Source organism: Megalobrama amblycephala, linkage group LG14 (assembly GCF_018812025.1).
Source record: "Megalobrama amblycephala isolate DHTTF-2021 linkage group LG14, ASM1881202v1, whole genome shotgun sequence".
Lineage (NCBI taxonomy): Eukaryota > Metazoa > Chordata > Actinopteri > Cypriniformes > Xenocyprididae > Megalobrama > Megalobrama amblycephala.
The window spans coordinates 563525-585000 of NC_063057.1; the positions used below are offsets into that span (position 1 = coordinate 563525).

The 21476-nt window shown below is 37.4% G+C and overlaps 1 protein-coding gene across 1 annotated transcript in view; it reads right to left on the minus strand.

The window, feature by feature from the left end:
- The window catches only part of LOC125244882 (glutamate receptor ionotropic, kainate 2), a 55685-nt gene extending 47240 nt beyond the window's left edge, over positions 1 to 8445 (minus strand). Inside the window, exon 1 of the mRNA XM_048155247.1 lies at positions 7852 to 8445. Within this exon, the coding sequence (XP_048011204.1) occupies positions 7852 to 8245 (394 nt within the window). The 5' untranslated portion in view covers positions 8246 to 8445. The remainder of the gene's footprint in view (positions 1 to 7851) is intronic.
- Between the last annotated feature and the right edge of the window lie 13031 nt (positions 8446 to 21476).

Below are 21476 nucleotides of genomic sequence, written 5' to 3' on the forward strand. Positions count from 1 at the left end.
AAAAGCAAGTTTGAACTGCTAAATCATCAGATGTTGTGCAGAGGATGAAGACCGTGTTTATTTGTGGTTTGATAACACTGATAATAATCATAAATGTTTCTTGAGCAGCAAATCATCATATTAGAATGATTTCTGAAGGATCATGTGACACTGAAGACTGGAGTAATGATGCTGAAAATTCAGCTTTGATCACTGGATATAAATTACACTTTACTATATATTCACAAAGAAAACAGCTGATTTACATTGTAAAAATATTTCCCAATTTTTACTGTATTTTTGATTAAATAAAAGCAGCCTCGGTGAGCAGAAGAGACTCTTTTCTTTCAATAACATTAAAAAATCTAAATTTCCCCAAAAGTGTACATCCACTGATTCACAAAAACAGCAGCTGATTCAGACATGATGAATAAAAGCTACATTAAGATGATTATCAGACATTCTCAGGAGGAGAAACTACTGTTACGGAAAGAGTTTCAGGAATTTTCCACCTGAGTTTATCACATTCTCTCTCTCTCTCTCTCTCTCTCTCTCTCTCTCTCTCTCTCTCTCCCTCGTCTTCCATCGCTGTGTAATTATGATAAATCTGTTATCCTACTTCAGTCTTTGTGGTGCTAAAAACAGGCCTCAGTTGTGCCGTGAGCTGGAGATGTTATCCGCCTCCAAAGGTAAAATGTCAAGCCTTTGCTCGGGGGGAAGGGGAGCGCTTTCATTCAGCACAAAGCAGCAGCTCTCAGATCAGTTTTCCGAGGATATTACAGTCGCATTTCATCTGCACTTACTCCTCAGACTCGAGAACATCTGAGGCTCTGTTTCATCTCACTGCTGTCGAGGAGAAGCACCTCGTCTCTCAGAGCGCTCGGCGTTTACACACTCATAAGGTTAATGATGCAGACGTGCATCGCGTTCAGTTTATTAGTTTATGTTAAATACATAAATCCTACATTGTTTTGAAAGGATAACCGTACGGCTGCCATCGTGACCTCTCTGACCTGCCGCCGTGTCTCTTTTTCAGTCCGGATCTGTTTAGTGAGGATTTCAGAGCGGATGAGGAGGAAGGCAGAGAGAGAAAGTGCCGAGACTCTGGAGATATCGATTGTCTCCTGACTGTGTGAACATCACATCTGTTTGACAAACACATCGAGACAGACATCTTCTGCTTACAAACACGTGTGCGTGAAGGACGTTTCCTCTGGGCTGATGGATGATGTTCCTTCACAAAAAGAAACTTGTTAAATTCTCAGCTGCCGACTTCTGCCTCCGCTGCCTGATCAAAGGCTATTAAAAAATATTACTATTGATGAAATGTTAGTTTTGATCAATGGTTGGAATATTAAGAGTCCTGATTACGGCTGAGTGAACCGACACTGTACTGTAGAGAGTTAAAGGAGCAATTCAGCTCTTTTCCATTTAATAAATGTTAATATAAAATAAGGTAAAAAAAAAAAAAATTCAAATAATAAAATAAAAATGAAATAAATTAAATTAAATTGAAATAAAATAAATTAAAATATAAAATAATTATTTTTAAAAAATGAAATAAAAACAAAATAAAAAATATAATAAAAATAAAATTCAAATAAATTCAAATAATTAAATAAAATACAAATGAAAAAAATTAATTAAATTGAAAAAAATAAAAATAAAACTACTTTTATTACTTTTAAAAATTAAAAATAAAATAAATAATGAAATCATTTTTAATTAAATAAAAAAGAACAAAATAAAAATGAAATAAATTACAATAAAAATACATTTAAAAATAAATAAGAAAATAATGTAAAAATACATTTAATTAATAAAAAAATTAAATTGAATAAAAAATAAATTAAAAACATATAATAAAAAAAATGAAACAAAAAAATTTAATTTGAAAATTAAAAAAAAAAAAAAATGAAACAAAATAAAAATAATAAATCTTTAACATTAACATAGCCTCTTTGTATCTTTAATTTTTTGTCTGTCTCATCTCATGGTTTATGGCAAAACCAGGATTACTATAATTAACTAAAATTACTAAAAATGTTTCTGTTAATTGTAATAAAGCTGAAATAAAATAAAATGTAAATATTGGTTGAAAAACTTAAACTAAATGAAAATTAGAAATGTTGCCTTGGCAATAAACTGAAATTGAAGTTGAAGCACTAAAATTATTAACTGGAAATAAATAAAAACTAAAACTGAAATAGAAATAAATTAAATAAAAACTAATAAAATGACAATGTACACATGACAAAATAAGATTAACATGAAACAAAAGACATGAAAATTCAAAATATTAATAAAACTGTAATAAAGACTAAAAGAACACTAGGTAAAATATGAAAATATTCTTACTTCGTTTATTTGTATGGCACTTTTCATGCATAAAATGCAGCTCAAAGTGCTTCACAAGGTAAAAATGCAAACATAAAAATAAAAACACTGACAATGTAATTTCACACAATATGAATGTACTCAAAAGCATCTCGCCTTTTAATAAAACATGAATGCTTGAAACTAGTCTAACTCCACAAAGGATAACATTTATCGAACGCTCCAATAATATTATTATTAATATTTGATATGCGTTTTCATGATTTTGAGAGAAACGTTGTTGGAACGTCTTTATTGTAACGTTGAGAGAAAACAGTTGCTGGTCCCTCATCACACGCAGCGTTCTGTTTCATTCGTGACCTTTCGAGCGTCTCGACACATTCAACCACTGACTCAATCATCTAACAGAAACCAAGCTCTCTCTCTGGGAAGCTTTATCTAGTTGCCTCACTTGACCTTTGACCTTCGGCGCTCCCAGGGTTCAGAACACGATCCATCAAACTCTGTCTGTATCACAGCTGCTGATCTCACGGGTCTATTAAAGGAATCTTTCACAAAAAAAGCAAACGTTCTGTCATTATTTACTCGGCCTTGCGTCGCTCAAGGCTGAGGCTGTTTCCAACAACAGAGACGAATGAAGTCAACAGAAGCACTGCGTCTCTCTGACGTGAATGAACTGAAATGCACATACATGTCTCACCATTTACATACATGAAAATTAATCACAAACATATCTAAAACATGCATAAAGTCAAATATGTTTTTGGACTTAATGCGTGTGTGCAGATGTGTGTGTTCCTGTCTGTGTGTGCGTGAACGAGACGAGACCTTCGCGAGCCGCGGCCCCTGAAACACCCGATCAATCCATCTTCCCTCCACCAGATCTCTCTCTCTCTCTCTCTCTCTCTCTCTGACTCATGTGTGCCACGCATGCTAATAGCGAATGGATTTCTTCTTTGCTCTTGAAAGCTGTGGTTATATTTTTAAACCGTGAAAGGTGCAATTTGCTGCTGGAGAAAATAGTTGAGCCCATTTCTGATGTTTGACACGGAGGTTTGAGTCTGTTTGATCCCATTTAAACGAGGTTTATTGCAAGTTTTGTCCTGAAAAAACAGCGACCCTCCAGTTCTTTCCTCATTACATCTGAACATCTCCTTTCGTTTGTAACGCCATTATTTGCTTTGAAATGCAGAGTGTTGAAATGTGATGTGCACACAAAACTGACTTGATTTGACATGTGAAGCCAATAAACACCAACATGCAGTGACAGCAGTGACACACGTCTGAAAACACACACCACCAATGCATGTCACTTACAGCCTGAGCCTAACACATCATTTATTTACTTGGAATCATATATAATATGATAATAAAAATTATTAAAAATTAAAGAATAAAATAATTATAAAAATTAAAATTAAGCCCATATGATTTGATTTAATTTAATGGTGTGAAAAAAATAGTTATATTCCATACATACGAAAAAAATAATAGTTATAATATATAAATACGATAGCATTTCTTATTTGACAGCAAAATGTGACTGAAATATAAACGGCACAAATGTTTGCACAGGTAAACAGAATTCATATTTCCTTCAGAAAATGTACAAATACAAAAACACCTTAGCAACGCATAGCAACACACTTGCAACACCTTAGCAACCGCATAGCAACACTCTATCGTCGTGGCAACACCTTAGCAACCGCATAGCAACACTCTATCGTCGTGGCAACACCTTAGCAACCGCATAGCAACACTCTATCGTCGTGGCAACACCCTTGCAACACCCTATCATCATGGCAACACCTTAGCAATCACAGAGCAATGCCCTTGCAACACCCTGTCGTCATAGCAACAGCTTAGCAACCGCATAGCAACACCCTATCGTCGTGGCAACACCTTAGCAACCTCATAGCAACACCCTATCGTCGTGGCAACACCCTATCGTCATGCCAATGAACTTGCACAGGTAAACAGAATTCACATTTCCTTCAGAAAATGTACAAACACAAAAACACCTTAGCAACCACATAGAATCACCCTTGCAACACACTATCATCATGGCAACACCTTAGCAACCACAGAGCAATGTCCTTGCAACATGTCGGCATGCCAATGAACTTGGACATGTAAACAGAACTCACATTTCCTTTCAGAAAATGTACAAATACAAAAACACCTTAGCAACCACATAGCAACACCCTATCGTCATGGCAACACCTTAACAACCACAGAGCAATGCCCTTGCAACACCCTGTTGTCATGCCAATGAACCTGCACAGGTAAACAGAACTCATATTTCCTTTAGAAAATGTACAAATACAAAACACCCTAGCCACCACATAGCAACACCCTTGCAACACCCTATTGTCATGGCAACACCTTAGTAACCATAGAGCAAAGCCCTTGCAACACCCTGTCATCATGCCAATGAACCTGCACAGGTAAACAGAACTCACATTTCCTTCAGAAAATGTACAAATACAAAAATACCTTATCAACCACATAGCAACACCCTATCGTCGTGGCAACACCCTTGCAACACCCTATCGTCATGCCAATGAACTTGCACAGGTAAACAGAATTCACATTTCCTTCAGAAAATGTACAAACACAAAAACACCTTAGCAACCACATAGAATCACCCTTGCAACACACTATCATCATGGCAACACCTTAGCAACCACAGAGCAATGTCCTTGCAACATGTCGGCATGCCAATGAACTTGCACATGTAAACAGAACTCACATTTCCTTTCAGAAAATGTACAAATACAAAAACACCTTAGCAACCACATAGCAACACCCTATCGTCATGGCAACACCTTAACAACCACAGAGCAATGCCCTTGCAACACCCTGTTGTCATGCCAATTAACCAGCACAGGTAAACAGAACTCACATTGCCTTCAGAAAATGTACAAATACAAAACACCCTAGCCACCACATAGCAACACCCTTGCAACACCCTATTGTCATGGCAACACCTTAGCAACCATAGAGCAATGCCCTTGCAACACCCTATTGTCATCATGCCAATTAACCAGCACAGGTAAACAGAACTCACATTTCCTTCAGAAAAATGTACAAATACAAAAATACCTTATCAACCACATAGCAACACCCTATCATCATGGCAACACCTTAGCAACCACAGAGCAATGCCCTTGCAACACCCTGTCATCACACCCATGAACTTGTACATGTAAACAGCTCACATTTCCTTCAGAAAATGTACAAATACAAAAAGACCTTAGCAAACACATAGAATCACCCTTGCAACACCATGTCGTCATGGCAACACCTTTAAACAACAGTTTAAAGCAATGTACTCGTTCATTTTCTCCATCATCTTCTTTCAGTCAATAATGAGCTCGTGCCCTCAGTATTCATAAGTGACGAGTCAAAATGTCACTGAATTCTTTACAAGCAGATAAGGTGGATCTGTAAATGTGTCGAGTTGTTTCTGTTTGATTACAGACGGCCAGTGTGTGTCTACATCACAGTCACTTTAGACTGACACACACTGTGATGCATTCATAAACCGAGAGAGAGAGAGTGTGTGGTGAATTCCAGATGAGCTCTGACTCAAGCTGGACAAACAGCTAATAATGACTAACACACACACAAAACACAAGAATACAGCTCCAACACACAACAAACAGCAGTGACCTCCTAAACACCCAGATATTACACATTTTACACACACAACACACATGTGCAGAGATGCATGAACATCACACACTGACCATAAACATTACATCTCACTATTCTACAGACAATATTTAATGTTTTCTCCTACATAGGAAAACCTGTATAGAAGGAGGACTGATGGATATTTACATATTCATCCCGAAATGGTTTAACAGATGTTTATTTTTCAATCAGAGGAACAATCATATGAACCAAACAGCTACTGTAGTGCAGGATCAAAATGTTTGATGCAAGAAGCTGCCAACAGGGAACATTCTCTTAATGTTCTGTCAAGGTTTTCTCAGCATAAAGAACAAATGTTCTTCCAGTAACATTAATAGAACGTTTGTTATCTTTAACAATGTTCTCATGGAACATTTTTTCTGAAATGTTTTAGTTGGACATTCGTCTAACGTTTTTTAAATGTTTCAGAACGTTCAGAGAACATTCAAAAGTAACGTTTCCATAATGTTTGAAGAATGATACAATGGAATGTTCCCTTAACGTTCACATAACCAAGAAACAACGTTGGACATCCAGAGAACATTTAGAAGTAACATTTTCATAACTTTGTAACGTCAAACAAATGTTCTTCCAGTAACGTTAATACAACGTTCATTCAATGTTATCTGGTCTTTAATAATGTTCTCAAAACGTTAGCACAAGAACATTATTTATAAATCAATCATGGAACACTTTTTCTGAAACATTGTAGCTGAATGTTCGTCTAACGTTTTTTTAAATGTTTCAACTTGTTTCAGAGAACATTCAAAAGTAACGTTCCCATAATGTTTGAAGAATGATACAATGGAATGTTCACAGAAACGTTTTTGAAACATTCTGAAAACTGGATATATATTCACCAGCTGAAGAATCAGAAACACCCTGATTCTCTGTGTAAGCGAGCGGACGTCTGTCAGTGAATCCTGCCGGGAGACACGAGAAGATCTGGATATGAAGCTGATGGATGAACAAAGATGTGCTTCACACACACACACACACACACACAGAGGCCTCATGCAGCAGCGCTCCGGCCGCGCCGGTGGTAGAAGCGCATCTGTGTTGCCATAGAGGCTCATAGTTGAGCGGATGCGGACTGACTCTTAAACAGACACACACACAGGCCGAATGTTCAGAGTCTGAGGAGATCCGCCTGTGGCTTCACTGAGAACGAGACCCTCAAACACACTCACACACACACACACACTGACCGAATCACACTAATGAAGCTTTCTGACGCCGAAGACTGATGAAGACGAGTCTGAAATGAGGATCACAGATTTTTTGGCAGACTGTACATCATTTTCAACCATTCATCATGTGAGATTGAGTGACGACAAATACAACATAATATCATAATATTTCTGGACGAATACAGTCAGAGCACAGTGCAGATTCAAATGCAAGAAGGAAAACACAGTAATGATCACTAAATGAACACAATGCAATCAAATTTATTCACATGAACACTGAAAAAGAGCAAAAATCTATTACTAAAATATTGGTTGTGGAAGTGACTAACACTAAATAAAGTGGACAGTGTGTTCTGCCAATGCCAATAATCTCAAAATGGACATTATATCACAAGCATATGAAACAGTGATGGTTATTTTGCAAAGCATTCCACTCTGTGGAGCTCATAATAATCACTGTGACGTGTTTCACAACATCAAACTTTAGGATTATTGCTGTTTAACACGATCTCAGTGAGTTGACAGATGTTATTCTGAGGCCTGATGTCAAATACTGCATGAAACTGAGACATGCAGATGTGCTCGTGAGTCAATGAATCAATCACAAGGACTCCGCGTCATCAATAAATAATCGATCAACTCTCACCGAATCTGAGCACGTGCGGCATCCCGCTCGAACCGGCGACAAACATCAGCACGGTCAGCCTGATCACGAGCCCCGGTAACCGGAGGAGAGCTCCGCTCCTCACCACCACCATCACCATCATCATCATCACCATCATCATCATCTCCGGCTTCACAAACACGGCTGGCGCGTCCGTGCGCGTGACACCATCACGGCATGACCGTCCCCGGTCCGCGCGGGAGTCTCCGGTCCACGGATCCGTGTGTGCGCGAGGATGCGTGCGGGAAATCCACGCATGAGTGGGGTCGATATCATCAGCGAGCCCGAGCGCGAGCGCGATACTGCACTGCCGCACCGAATCTAACGGGCATCTCACGGAGACTGCGAGTCTGCGCGCGGGCGGGGGCGCGTTCATTCAGACGCTGCTGCTGCTCGCGAGCGCGTCACATACCTGAGCGAACGCGTCAGACCCAGAATAACACTGAACGAAAGTGCCAACAAGTGTCGGACAATAAAGCTCCTTTATCGGTGAAGAACGTTTCATCTTTCCATCACAAAAGGTTCTTTAGATGATTAACATGTTCTTCACACTAAGAAAATGATGTTTGACTGAAATGTGTGTTTCAGCACCGGACAGAGACCCGCCGCTCCATGACGATCAGCCTCATCTTTATTCATTTATTAATCACATGACCTAAGAAATCTATTCTTCACGACTTTAATGTGATGTCACTATGACGCCATGAACGTTACGAGAACGTTTTGCTAACATTCCAAAAACGTCCTTTTTTAAAACGTTTATTTCGAACGTTAAGGGAACATTCCATTGTATCATTTTTCAAACATCATGGGAACGTTCTGAAACAAGTAGAAACATTTGAAAAACGTCCAACTGAAACATACACTGTAAAAAAAAAAAAACAATCATAAAATCTAATTTTGCGTCTGGACTCGCGTCACACACACACACACACACACACACACACTGATCTACAAGAGGTCCCTGAGGGATTGACAGTGTGAAGATGCAGATGATGAAGTTTGTCACTCAAATAACTGCAAACACACACACACACACACACACACAAATCCTTCAGTAAACAGAGAAATTGACTGTTTGAGACACACACCATCTGTGGCATTAGCATAATTATGGAAATAGGCAGAGAGGATGTTATGGGTCGACTGAAAGGGAAAAAATCCACACACTCACTCACACACACACACACACACACACACACACATACACAAGTGTACAGCTCCATATGCCTATACTATATATATATATATATATATATATATATATATATATATATATATATATACACACACACACACAGACTCATCGATATGCCAGTAGATTTTGACAAATCTTTATGAGTGAATCACTGGATCATTCATTCAACTGATTAAAGGGTTAGTTCACCCAAAAATTCTGTCATTTATTACTCACCCTTATGCTGAATCAGCGGTTCGGAGCGCCAAAGTCACGTGATTTCAGCAGTTTGTGTCATGATTCGACACAAAAGATTCATAACGCTCCGAAGCTTCCTGAAGCAGTGTTTTGAAATCGGCCATCACTATATAAGTCGTTATTTTGTTTTTTTGCCGCACCAAAAATATTCTCGTGGCTTTATAATATTAATATTGAACCACTGTACTCACATGAACTGATTTAAATATGTTTTTAGTACATTAATGGATCTTGAGAGAGGAAGTGTCATTGCTCAGGCCTCACTGAGCCATCGGATTTCATCAAAAATATTTTAATTTGTGTTCCGAAGATGAACGAAGGTCTTACGGGTGTGGAACGGCATGAGGGTGAGTAATTAATGACAGAATGTTCATTTTTGGGTGAACTAACAATTTAATTCTGCGACACATATGGGAAAGATACAAGTGCAATATTCCATAAAAAAAACAAAACAACAATTGTCAGTTTTGATTTGATGGTGACTTCAAGCTTTGAGTCATTGAATCATTCATTCAACCTATTTGTTCACAAGCACTGATTCATTCTGTAACTCGTTCTGGTTTCTATAATGTCATTATCTGCAAATAAAAAGTTTTTCTTTCATGCAGGTTAAATCAATACACCAGTAAGTGGCAACAAATGACCAATGGGACAAATCTTTATGAGTGAATCACTGAATCATTCATTCAACTGATACACTTAATGTTCTCTGAATGTTCAAAACGTCCGTTTTTTTAGAATCTAAACACTTTTTTCTTGGTTATGTGAACGTTAAGGGGACATTAACATTGTATCATTCCTCAAACATTATGGGAACGTTACTTTTGAATGTTCTCTGAATGTTCTGAAACAAGTAGGAACATGTAAAAAAAAAATGCTAAATAAACATCCAGCTGAAACATTTCAGAAAAAAGTCCCATGTATAAATAATGTTTCTGTGCTAACGTTTTGAGAAAGTTATTAAAGACCAAATAACATTGAATGAACGTTCTATTAACGTTACTGGAAGAACGTTTGTTCATAATGTTGAGAGAACCTTGCCACCACGTTCCCTGTTCACTGGGAGAATTAATTGAGAGATATTAAAGACATCTGATCTGTGATTTTTCCGTTCCCGCAGGATTTCACTCAACTTCTCTCTTTCCTGTCATGCTCTTCTTCTCCCTCTTTCTCAGTGTGTTTGACTCGGTGATGCGGATACCATGGTAACAGGACATTAATTTGGTGTGAGCGAGAGAATGACACACAAACATGATTCTCAGTGCATCTGTCCTTTAACGAAGCTCTCGTTACCGTCCTGCTGAACAAGCTGAGTGTAACGCAGAATAAAGCCATCATACAACAACTCTGTGTGCGTCATACTCTAGTAAACATAAAATTACACAAATCACACACATGTTATGTAAAGTTATCCAGTTTTAATTAAATAACTGAATTAAATATTTTCATGTAAACATTTCTCTCAAATGAGCATAATGCATTCTGGGATTGCCTTCTAAATGATGCTCTCTTCGAATTTAGCTAAAACGCCTTTACATCTTGAGTGTGACTGTGATGTCTTAAAGGTGCAGAAAGCAATTTCTGAGAAACTCAGTTGAAAGTGGATCAGACTGAGCACCAAAACACTTGTAGCCAATCATCTGTAAGGGGCGTGTCCACTCATGATGGGGGAGGTGCCTGCGCTGCATAGCGTGTTTGTGAATTTGGGGGCGGAGCTATCAAGATAGAGGTGTGAGCCTATTGGCTAGGGGCGTGTTTGTTTTGGTGATTTTTCAGAAATTGCTTACTGCACCTTTAAAACGCCGTCTAGATTTGGCGCAGATCTCATATCAGACACCTGAGTGCACCAACAGATGTGAATGTCTCAGACTGCTGTTCTCTGGAGGAAATGATTAATTTAACACCCCAAAAACAGCCATGGAGATCATATCGCACCTGCTGCGCCACTGAGACCAAACATAACACGAGGAAAACGCCAAATTTCAGCTTGTTCTCTTTGATAGCCAATGGTCATAATTCACCAATTAAGAGCTTCAGTTCTGCTTTTAGGATCAAAAGACTTACATCTGATAATTAAATATGGATCAAAACAAGAGTTTCTCGTGAAACTGAGTATATTGTACAACATCAAAGAAAAATCACATATCTCGTTAATATCTTGATTGCTTCTCCTGCAGCAACCGGAATACACACTCCAATAAAAAGTCACATTATTAATAACAGTAATCAGAGTATCACATCGTTCATTAGCTGAAATGTTGACAAACAAGTGATTTATCACTCATTTATTGATATCAAATTTGTATTTTAATCTATTTTTATTTATTTACACATTAACACAACTGAAATCTCCATTAAAGTCGGCATGAAACGGAAGTTGCGCTGGTCTTTTCTTCCCTTTCTGTCGAGTGAAGCGGCCTCGCGAACAAGAACAAATGTAGCGCCGGACTTGATTTTGTCTGTGGGGAACTGATTGCATGGTTGTGGTTTGCTATTGGTGGATCACATGTGAGAGAATATCATCATCAGAGAATAGATGTCGGGGGGGAAAAAAAGTTATTTTGATAAATCATTACTGCATTATTCCATAAAAGAACAACAATTGTCACTGACTTAAAGCTTTGAAAGAGCAACCTCTGAGCAGTGAAACGTTCCTCTGGGAAGCTCCATGTAGAGAGTGAGAACGATCAGAACAGCTTGGACTGCAAACCGCTAACAGCTTGCAGCAAAGCGAGTTGGCAGCTAGCGCGACTGAGGCGCTTCACAAACCCTCTGTTTTCTGCCTCTGTCTGTGTTTCTGAGCGTCATCTGTTCCAAACATCTTCTAAAACACGACGCAATAAAGGCGTGTATTAATAGCCTATAACGCGCGCGCTAGAACAAATCAAGCCTCTTAATGTAAAGTGTGCGCTTGGGCGTCTTTCCGCTCTCGTGTTCAAGACTTAATGAAAATTCCGTATCTGCAGTGCTCACACACTCAAACTCACTGGAATAAAGATCCCGCCGAGCTCCCCGAGGGCTTATTGCAGTAATTACGATTTTCATAAACCCTTTTGTGAGCGTCTTAAGGCAGAGAAAAGCTCTCCGCATTGTATCTGAACCCCAAAATGGAGAAGAATTCAGCTGCGGTTCTGACCCGACTCTCTCTGAGAGGATTAATCATCAGAACCGAGAACCTTCTGCATGAGGACACATTTCAAAGAGAAACGCTTGAGAAAATGACGTTTAGTAGCGCTAACGAGAACACAAAAGAGTTATCTAGGAAATTAGTGTTCTATAATTAGATACTCGTTTATGTTTTTTGATTTGACAGATGCTTTTATCCATAATTCACAGGCAGACACACCGGAGGGAACACAACACACAAGGGCTACATGAACAAATAGGACATGATTTCATTAAGGAATTAAGGAAAAGCACATTTTCTTGGAAAAATTTGCTAGTCACTGTTTCACACATTAAAGGGTTAGTTCACCCAAAAATGAAAATAATGTCATTAATGACTCACCCTCATGTCGTTCCACACCTGTAAGACCTTTGTTAATCTTCAGAACACAAATTAAGATATTTTTGATGAAATCCGATGGCTCAGTGAGGCCTGAGCAATGACATTTCCTCTCTCAAGATCCATTAATGTACTAAAAACATATTTAAATCAGTTCATGTGAGTACAGTGGTTCAATATTAATATTATAAAGCCACGAGAATATTTTTGGTGCGATTTCAAAACACTGTTTCAGGAAGCTTCGGAGCGTTATGAATCTTTTGTGTCGAATCATGATTCAGATCGCGTGTCAAACCGCCAAACTGCTGAAATCACGTGACTTTGGCGCTCCGAACAGCAGATTCGACACAAAAGATTCATAACGCTCTGAAGCTTCCTGAAGCAGTGTTTTGAAATCAGCCGTCACTAAATAAGTCGTTATTTTATTTTTTTTGGCGCACCAAAAATATTCTTGTCACTTTATAATATTAATATTGAACCACTGTACTCACATGAACTGATTTAAATATGTTTTTAGTACATTAATGGATCTTGAGAGAGGAAATGTCATTGCTCAGGCCTCACTGAGCCATCGGATTTCATCAAAAATATCTTAATTTGTGTTCTGAAGATGAACGAAGGTCTTACAGGTGTGGAACGGCATGAGGGTGAGTAATTAATGACATTATTTTCATTATTGGGTGAACTAACCCTTTAAAGTGTGGAGCTAAATTTACTTTTCATTTCATTTTTATTTCATTTCTTTAAATTAAAAAATAAACCCTATATATTATAAATGATTAAAACACTATATAGGCTATGTGTGTGTGTGTGTGTGTTGTCTCCAGTATTCAGTAGAGCAGTTTTCTGATGAATCTAACACAGTTCCACCTTCACGAGGGCCGAATGTCCCTCACTGAGCTGTGGACGGCTCAAGGACACACGCGTGTGCCGTATGACTGTGTGAGGTGTGTGTATGAATGCAGAGTGAGAGATAATAACTGAGGAAGAGGAGCTCAGAACACAGCAGGAGGAAGAAACTTCACTGCTTCACAGAGAACAACATTATCAGTGTCAGTGAAACTCATACTGACACAGTTCAGAGAATATCTGAATATAAAGACACTCGTGCTGTCGATAAGAAGAGAACAGAGAGAGAGTGAGCTGAGTAAAAGACTCCAGCACTGATCACAGTCATGTGATCCGAGCGGCCTACAGTACAGCTCAAACTGCTTTATATATGAGTATACAGTACCGCAGCTAAGGAACATGCTGTTTTGTTAACGTTCCCATTAAATTATGTAAACATTATTTCTGAATGTTCCGAAATTATGACATAAAAGGTCAAAGTAAATTGGCATTTAAGGTAAAAATTATGACAAAAAGTCAGAATTATGACATACTAAGTCAAAATTATGACATAAGTCAAAATTGACATTTAAAGTAAAATTTATGACAAAACGTCAAAATTATGACATGACTAGTTAAGATTATGACATAAAATGTTGAAATAATGACTTAAGTCATAATTATCACGTCAAAATTGGCATTTAAAGTAAAATTTATGACAAAACGTAAAAATTATGACATGACGAGTTAAGATTATGACAAAAATGTTGAAATGACTTAAGTTATAATTATCACAAGTCAAAATTGACATACTAAATCGAAATTATGACATAAAAAGTCAAAATTATGACTACTAAGTTATGATTATGACAACTCAAAATTGACATTTAAAGTCCAAATTATGACAAAAAATCAAAATTATGAAATACTTAATCAAAACGATGAAAAAAGTAGATAGAAATTATGACTGTTATGATTATGACATAAGTCGAAATTATGACAAAAAAATGTCAAAATTGACATGAAATGTTAAAATTATGACAAGACAAACTTGACATACTAAGTCAAAATGGACAAAAATTTTAAATTATGACATAAGTCGAAATTGACATTTAAAGTCGAAATTATGACAAAAAAAGTAAAAATTATAACATAGTAAGTCAAAATTATGACAGAAAGTTGAAATGATGACAACTAAGTTATGATTATGACAAGTCGACAAAAAGTCAAAATTATGACATACCAAGTTGCAATTATGAAATGTCTAAATTACGACATATTAAGCCATAATTATGACATACAACGACAAAATTGTGACGTTATAATTATGACACAAGTTGAAATTGACATTTAAAGTAAAATTTATGACAAAACGTCAAAATTATGACGACTAGTTAAGATTATGACATAAAATGTTGAAATAATGACTTAAGTCATAATTATCACAAGTCAAAATTGACATTTAAAGTAAAATTTATGACAAAACGTCAAAATTATGACGACTAGTTAAGATTATGACATAAAATGTTGAAATAATGACTTAAGTCATAATTATCACAAGTCAAAATTGACATTTAAAGTAAAATTTATGACAAAACGTCAAAATTATGACATGACGAGTTAAGATTATGACATAAAAATGTTGAAATGACTTAAGTTATAATTATCACAAGTCAAAATTGACATACTAAATCGAAATTATGACATAAAAAGTCAAAATTATGACTACTAAGTTATGATTATGACAAGTCAAAATTGACATTTAAAGTCGAAATTATGACAAAAAAAGTAAAAATTATAACATAGTAAGTCAAAATTATGACAGAAAGTTGAAATGATGACAACTAAGTTATGATTATGACAAGTCGACAAAAAGTCAAAATTATGACATACCAAGTTGCAATTATGAAATGTCTAAATTACGACATATTAAGCCATAATTATGACATACAACGACAAAATTGTGACGTTATAATTATGACACAAGTTGAAATTGACATTTAATCAAAATTGACATTATGACATACAAAGTCGAAATTATGACTAAGTTATAATTATGATGTTAAAAACTGACATTCAGAGTTGAAATTATATGAAAAAGTATATGACTACTAAGTTATAATTATAACATAAAAAGTTATTTTTATGAAACTATTGTCATATTATGTCAAAGTCAATTTACCAAAGCATGATGTGGTGGAGGTGAGCTTCTGTAGCGTTGTGTACAGCACACTTCTGATAGTAATTTCATTCAGTTTGTTTTACACACATTTCTCATGTTTACCCGTCTCTCAGTGAACGTGTCTGAAACACTGTGTGTGACGCGAGGACACGGCGCTGCAGATTCACTGTTTGGCCCTTGAAGAGCGTGACTCCATTTCATTGGCAGCGATGGCCCTGTGCTGTCATTCATTAGTGTTAAATGTGTCTGTGCCCACAGCGGAGCGGATATATCACACACACACACACACACACTCGCTCAGCCCTTGACTCCAGGACAGAGATGACAAGCAGACCTACAGTCATTCATCATCCTGCGCTCTCTTTCTTTATCTCTATCTCTCTCTCTGTAAAGCTGCTGACTTTGAATATTCAGCTCTATATGTGCTATTTCTCTCCACACACACACACACACACACACACACACACACACACACACACACACACACACATGCACAGCACCAATTTAAAACACTCAAAACTGATGCATACTGCGTGAAAAGGAACAGCGCACGCTACTGCGACCTTCTGACCTTGAACCAGAGGGCAAAGGTCAGGTGACTTCACTCAGTGGAGTTCAAGTACCTACTTTTTTTGGAAATATATGCAATGCAGTATAAGTAGTTTGGTGAGCAGCAAAGCTGGTTTAACAAAGAATGATAAAACATTCAAAACATGATAAAATGAAGAGAGGATTTCACTTTTTTACTCTATTTGCATAATTGTTAGTTCACATTTCCACATTGAAATTAAATTGAAATTGAACTCAATTCCACACTGAAACAGAATAACAGAGATTAAAATAAACCATAAAAAAATATGGTGATCAATTCTCCTGTGTATTAAAGGAAATATTGTATTTGTTGATCTGTTTATTTTCTGTATTATAACTGTGTCTCTCTCTCTCTCTCTCTGGCCAACACTGAGACACTGAGACAGAGAGAGAGAGAGAGTTGGTCATTTTTGCAGGTGTTCCTCCACTCCACATCCATTTCACATCTTGACAAGCAATCAATCAAATCTGGCCGCCGGAACCCTGTGACGAGACTCCTCAAATGGACAGCTGTTACCACGGAAACCCCGGCAGCACGACGCCCAATCAGAGAGAGAAAACAATGATCTGTACGCAGGAGAGCGTGTGCCGCTGTTACCGACGCCTTTCTTTCATGACTGATCATCTGTTTGTTTGTGAAGCAGCACTTCATTAATCCACCCAGATAAAGAAAATTCTGTCATCGTTTACTCACACTCATGTCTCTTTCTATCTTCAGTTTACAGTGAAACCTGATTCATCCAGGCCTTTTTGAATCTGAATCAGAATGTGAACACGATTTAAGAGTGAAAGAGAAATCAGTGAATTATGTCTGTTCCTCACATAAAACTATCATGAGACACATAAACTGCTGTTAAGACACTTTTATGGCATTTTTGCTTTTTGGAGCTCATTAAACATTTTGCAAATGTTCTCATTAAATTTGAACATACAAAATGTCCAGTTTTTTTAAAAATGTTTTTACATTCCACTGTATCATTCTTCAAACATCATGTGAACGTTACTTTTGAATGTTCTCTGTTCATCACTTTGAACGAACGTTCTATTAGGCAAGGCAATTTTATTTGTATAGCACATTTCACACACAATGGTAATTCAAAGTGCTTTACATAAAGAAGAATAATAAATAGAGAACATAAGGAATAGAAATAACAATAAAAACAGAGAATTTTGCTATCTGGATGGATGAGCAAGGAAGTTACTGGAAGAACGTTTGTTCATAACGTTGAGAGAACCTTGCCAGAACGTTCTGAGAACATTATTGAAGACCAGATAACTTTGAACAAACATTCTATTAACGTTACTGGAAGAACGTTTGTTCATAACGTTGAGAAAACCTCACCAGAACGTTCTGAGAACATTATTAAAGTCCAGATAACTTTGAACGAACGTTCTATTAACGTTACTGGAAGAACGTTTGTTCATAACGTTGAGAGAACCTTGCCAGAACGTTCTGAGAATATTATCAAAGACCAGATAACATTGAACGAACGTTCTATTAACGTTACTGTAAGAACATTTGTTCATAACGTTGAGAGAACCTCACCAGAACGTTCTGAGAACATTATTAATGTCCAGATAACTTTGAACGAACGTTCTATTAACGTTACTGGAAGAACGTTTGTTCATAACGTTGAGAGAACCTTGCCAGAACGTTCTGAGAACATTATCAAAGACCAGATAACTTTGAACGAACATTCTATTAACGTTAATGAAAAAACGTTTGTTCATAACGTTGAGAGAACCTTGCCAGAACGTTCTGAGAACATTATCAAAGTCCAGATAACTTTGAACGAACGTTCTATTAACGTTACTGGAAGAACGTTTGTTCATAACGTTGAGAGAACCTCGCCAGAACGTTCTGAGAATATTATCAAAGACCAGATAACATTGAACGAACATTCTATTAACGTTACTGTAAGAACGTTTGTTCATAACGTTGAGAGAACCTCACCAGAACGTTCTGAGAACATTATTAAAGTCCAGATAACTTTGAACGAACGTTCTATTAACGTTACTGGAAGAACGTTTGTTCATAACGTTGAGAGAACCTTGCCAGAACATTCTGAGAACATTATTGAAGACCAGATAACTTTGAACAAACATTCTATTAACGTTACTGGAAGAACGTTTGTTCGTAACGTTGAGAGAATGTTGCCAGAACATTCTGAGAACATTATCAAAGACCAGATAACATTGAACGAACGTTCTATTAACGTTACTGGAAGAACGTTTGTTCATAACGTTGAGAGAACCTCACCAGAACGTTCTGAGAACATTATTAAAGTCCAGATAACTTTGAACGAACGTTCTATTAACGTTACTGGAAGAACGTTTGTTCATAACGTTGAGAGAACCTCGCCAGAACGTTCTGAGAATATTATCAAAGACCAGATAACATTGAACGAACGTTCTATTAACGTTACTGTAAGAACGTTTGTTCATAATGTTGAGAGAACCTCACCAGAACGTTCTGAGAACATTATTAAAGTCCAGATAACTTTGAACGAACGTTCTATTAACGTTACTGGAAGAACGTTTGTTCATAACGTTGAGAGAACTTTGTCAGAACGTTATCTGTTAGCTGGGTTGAACATGCTGCTAAACATCTGTTGCAGGTTTGAAACAACACAAGGGTGAGTAAATGATGACAGAATCTTATATTAATTATTTTTTAAGCATTCTGTCAGTATGAAAGTGATCGACAGAATGCCCAATGCCGGACGGGGTTTGGCGACAGACTCTGTTTTGGATCCTATAATTAGAGGAAGTATTTTCTCGTTGTCATTCTAATGACAGCTTTCCCATGGAGACGCTCGCAGCCTAATTACCCGAACCGGAAGAACCGTTAAAGTCGTCCCAGGGCGCCGCGCTCATTGATTTAAACTCACTCCTGTGGTTTCGGCCTTAACGAACGCGCAGAATTCCCCGAGCGGCGCGTCTCTGATCGTGAAGGTGCTCTTCAGGTATTTAGTTCAAGGTGTGCCGGTGAGGCTCAGATAATGAGATTTCGCAGGTCAGAAGTGGCGTCTTCATTTCTGCTCCGCTCTCAAGAGGATTAACTGTTCGTTCTGTCTTCTGTTTCCTGCTCTTACAGAACTCTAGGGTTCTTGCCTCAGTTTTAAAGAGCACTTAATTCCAAAGCGAATCTATATAAGGAACAATGTCTTAAAGGTAGAGTAGGCATTTTTTTAAAGGGTTAGTTCACCCAAAAATGAAAATAATGTCATTTATTACTCACCCTCATGTCGTTCCACACCTGTAAGACCTTCGTTCATCTTCAGAACACAAATTAAGATATTTTTGATGACATCCGATGGCTCAGTGAGGCCTGAGCAATGACATTTCCTCTCTCAAGATCCATTAATGTACTAAAAACATATTTAAATCAGTTCATGTGAGTACAGTGGTTCAATATTAATATTATAAAGCCACGAGAATATTTTTGGTGCGCCAAAAAAACAAAATAACGACTTATATAGTGATGGCCGATTTCAAAACACTGTTTCAGGAAGCTTCGGAGCGTTACGAATATTTTGTGTCGAATCATGATTTGGATCGCGTGTGAAACCGCCAAACTGCTGAAATCACGTGACTTTGGCGCTGATTCGACACGCTGATTCATAACGCTCCGAAGCTTCCTGAAGCAGTGTTTTGAAATCGCCCATTTATGTGTTTCTATTTCAACGCTATGCCGAAATGAACCTGCAGCAGTCAGGTGGTACAAGTAACAGCTCTGTAAGTTGTTTACATTTATACTATGTGCTTTGAGACATGAGGTTATTTAATGTGACGCTTTGCAGACTCTGCTGTGCGCGTTCATGTGTTTTGAAGGAGGCGTGGCTTTGGAGATGCTCTGAAGTGGTGGGATCTCATGTTTTCAAAGCTAGCTTGCTATTGCTAGCCTCTGCGAAATTGCCTACCCTACCTTTAAAAGTTCTCTGGTCTTTAAAACATTAGCACAATCGTTAGCACAAACGTTTTTTAGTTGGATTGAGGTTTGTGAAACAAAATCAGTCCAATTGCTATTCAAAATCCGCCAAATCACGGCCAAAACCAACTCGCGAAATAAAAAAACAACCCGCGGCAAAAAAATCGACAGGAAAATCACGGATTTGGCAACACTGGTTAGATGGTCATCTGTTTTTAAAATGTTACTACTTGTTTCAGAATGTTCTGGGAACATTCAAAAGCAACGAGAGGAATTATCAAAAGGATTGTTTCTTTAACGTTCGCATATCCAAGAAAAACGTTTTTAAGACATTTAAAAAAAGACGTCATGCTAATACAATGAAATGTGTATAAGTTCAGCGTGTGAAGGGTTAAGCCGTGTGTGTGAGTTGTTGAGTGTCAGTTCTGCTCGGTCAGTGTTGTCTGTGGCAGTTATAAATGGACGCGTGAGATATTGATGGATGTGTTTCCGTGCTGTCGGCCGCTCTCATCTCCGGCTGGCTCTCGGCAGACAGCAGCGTAATGAGCTCGGGACTCATCCGTTCCCGCTGACAGCCACTGCGGCCCGTTCAGCCGGTTGGCTCGGGGTTCGCTTCTGTCTGCCCAAAAGACACACTGGCACGTCATATGTGGCTGACTGCACTTTTAGACACAAACAAACACTACACAGCTACAAAATACTCATCAGGAAAATTGGCAGCTTTTAATTATAATGCCCAGAAGAGTCTTCATCTGTCTCTGCCAAACACACACAGAATCGAGAATGTTTGTGGCGCCCTCTATGGGACAAACAGGTGAATTACAACCATGTTTCTACTACTACATTTTCCATAACTAAACAAATAAATGATCATAATAATAAGACAAAGTAGATATAAATGTTATTTCAGTCTCACAGGATACTTTCACGTTTTTAACCAAAATGTCCTTTGTGAAACTGACTTTCAAAAACAGTAAACAATGTTAATAAAATGTTATAATAAATAAATAACAATATAAATATTTTAATAAATATTCAGTTATACGTTATTTATTTTTATATATTATTATATTTAGTAATTAATAAATAGGCCTAATCAAATTCCTTCAAAGTCGTTCTAATTTCAATCAATAGT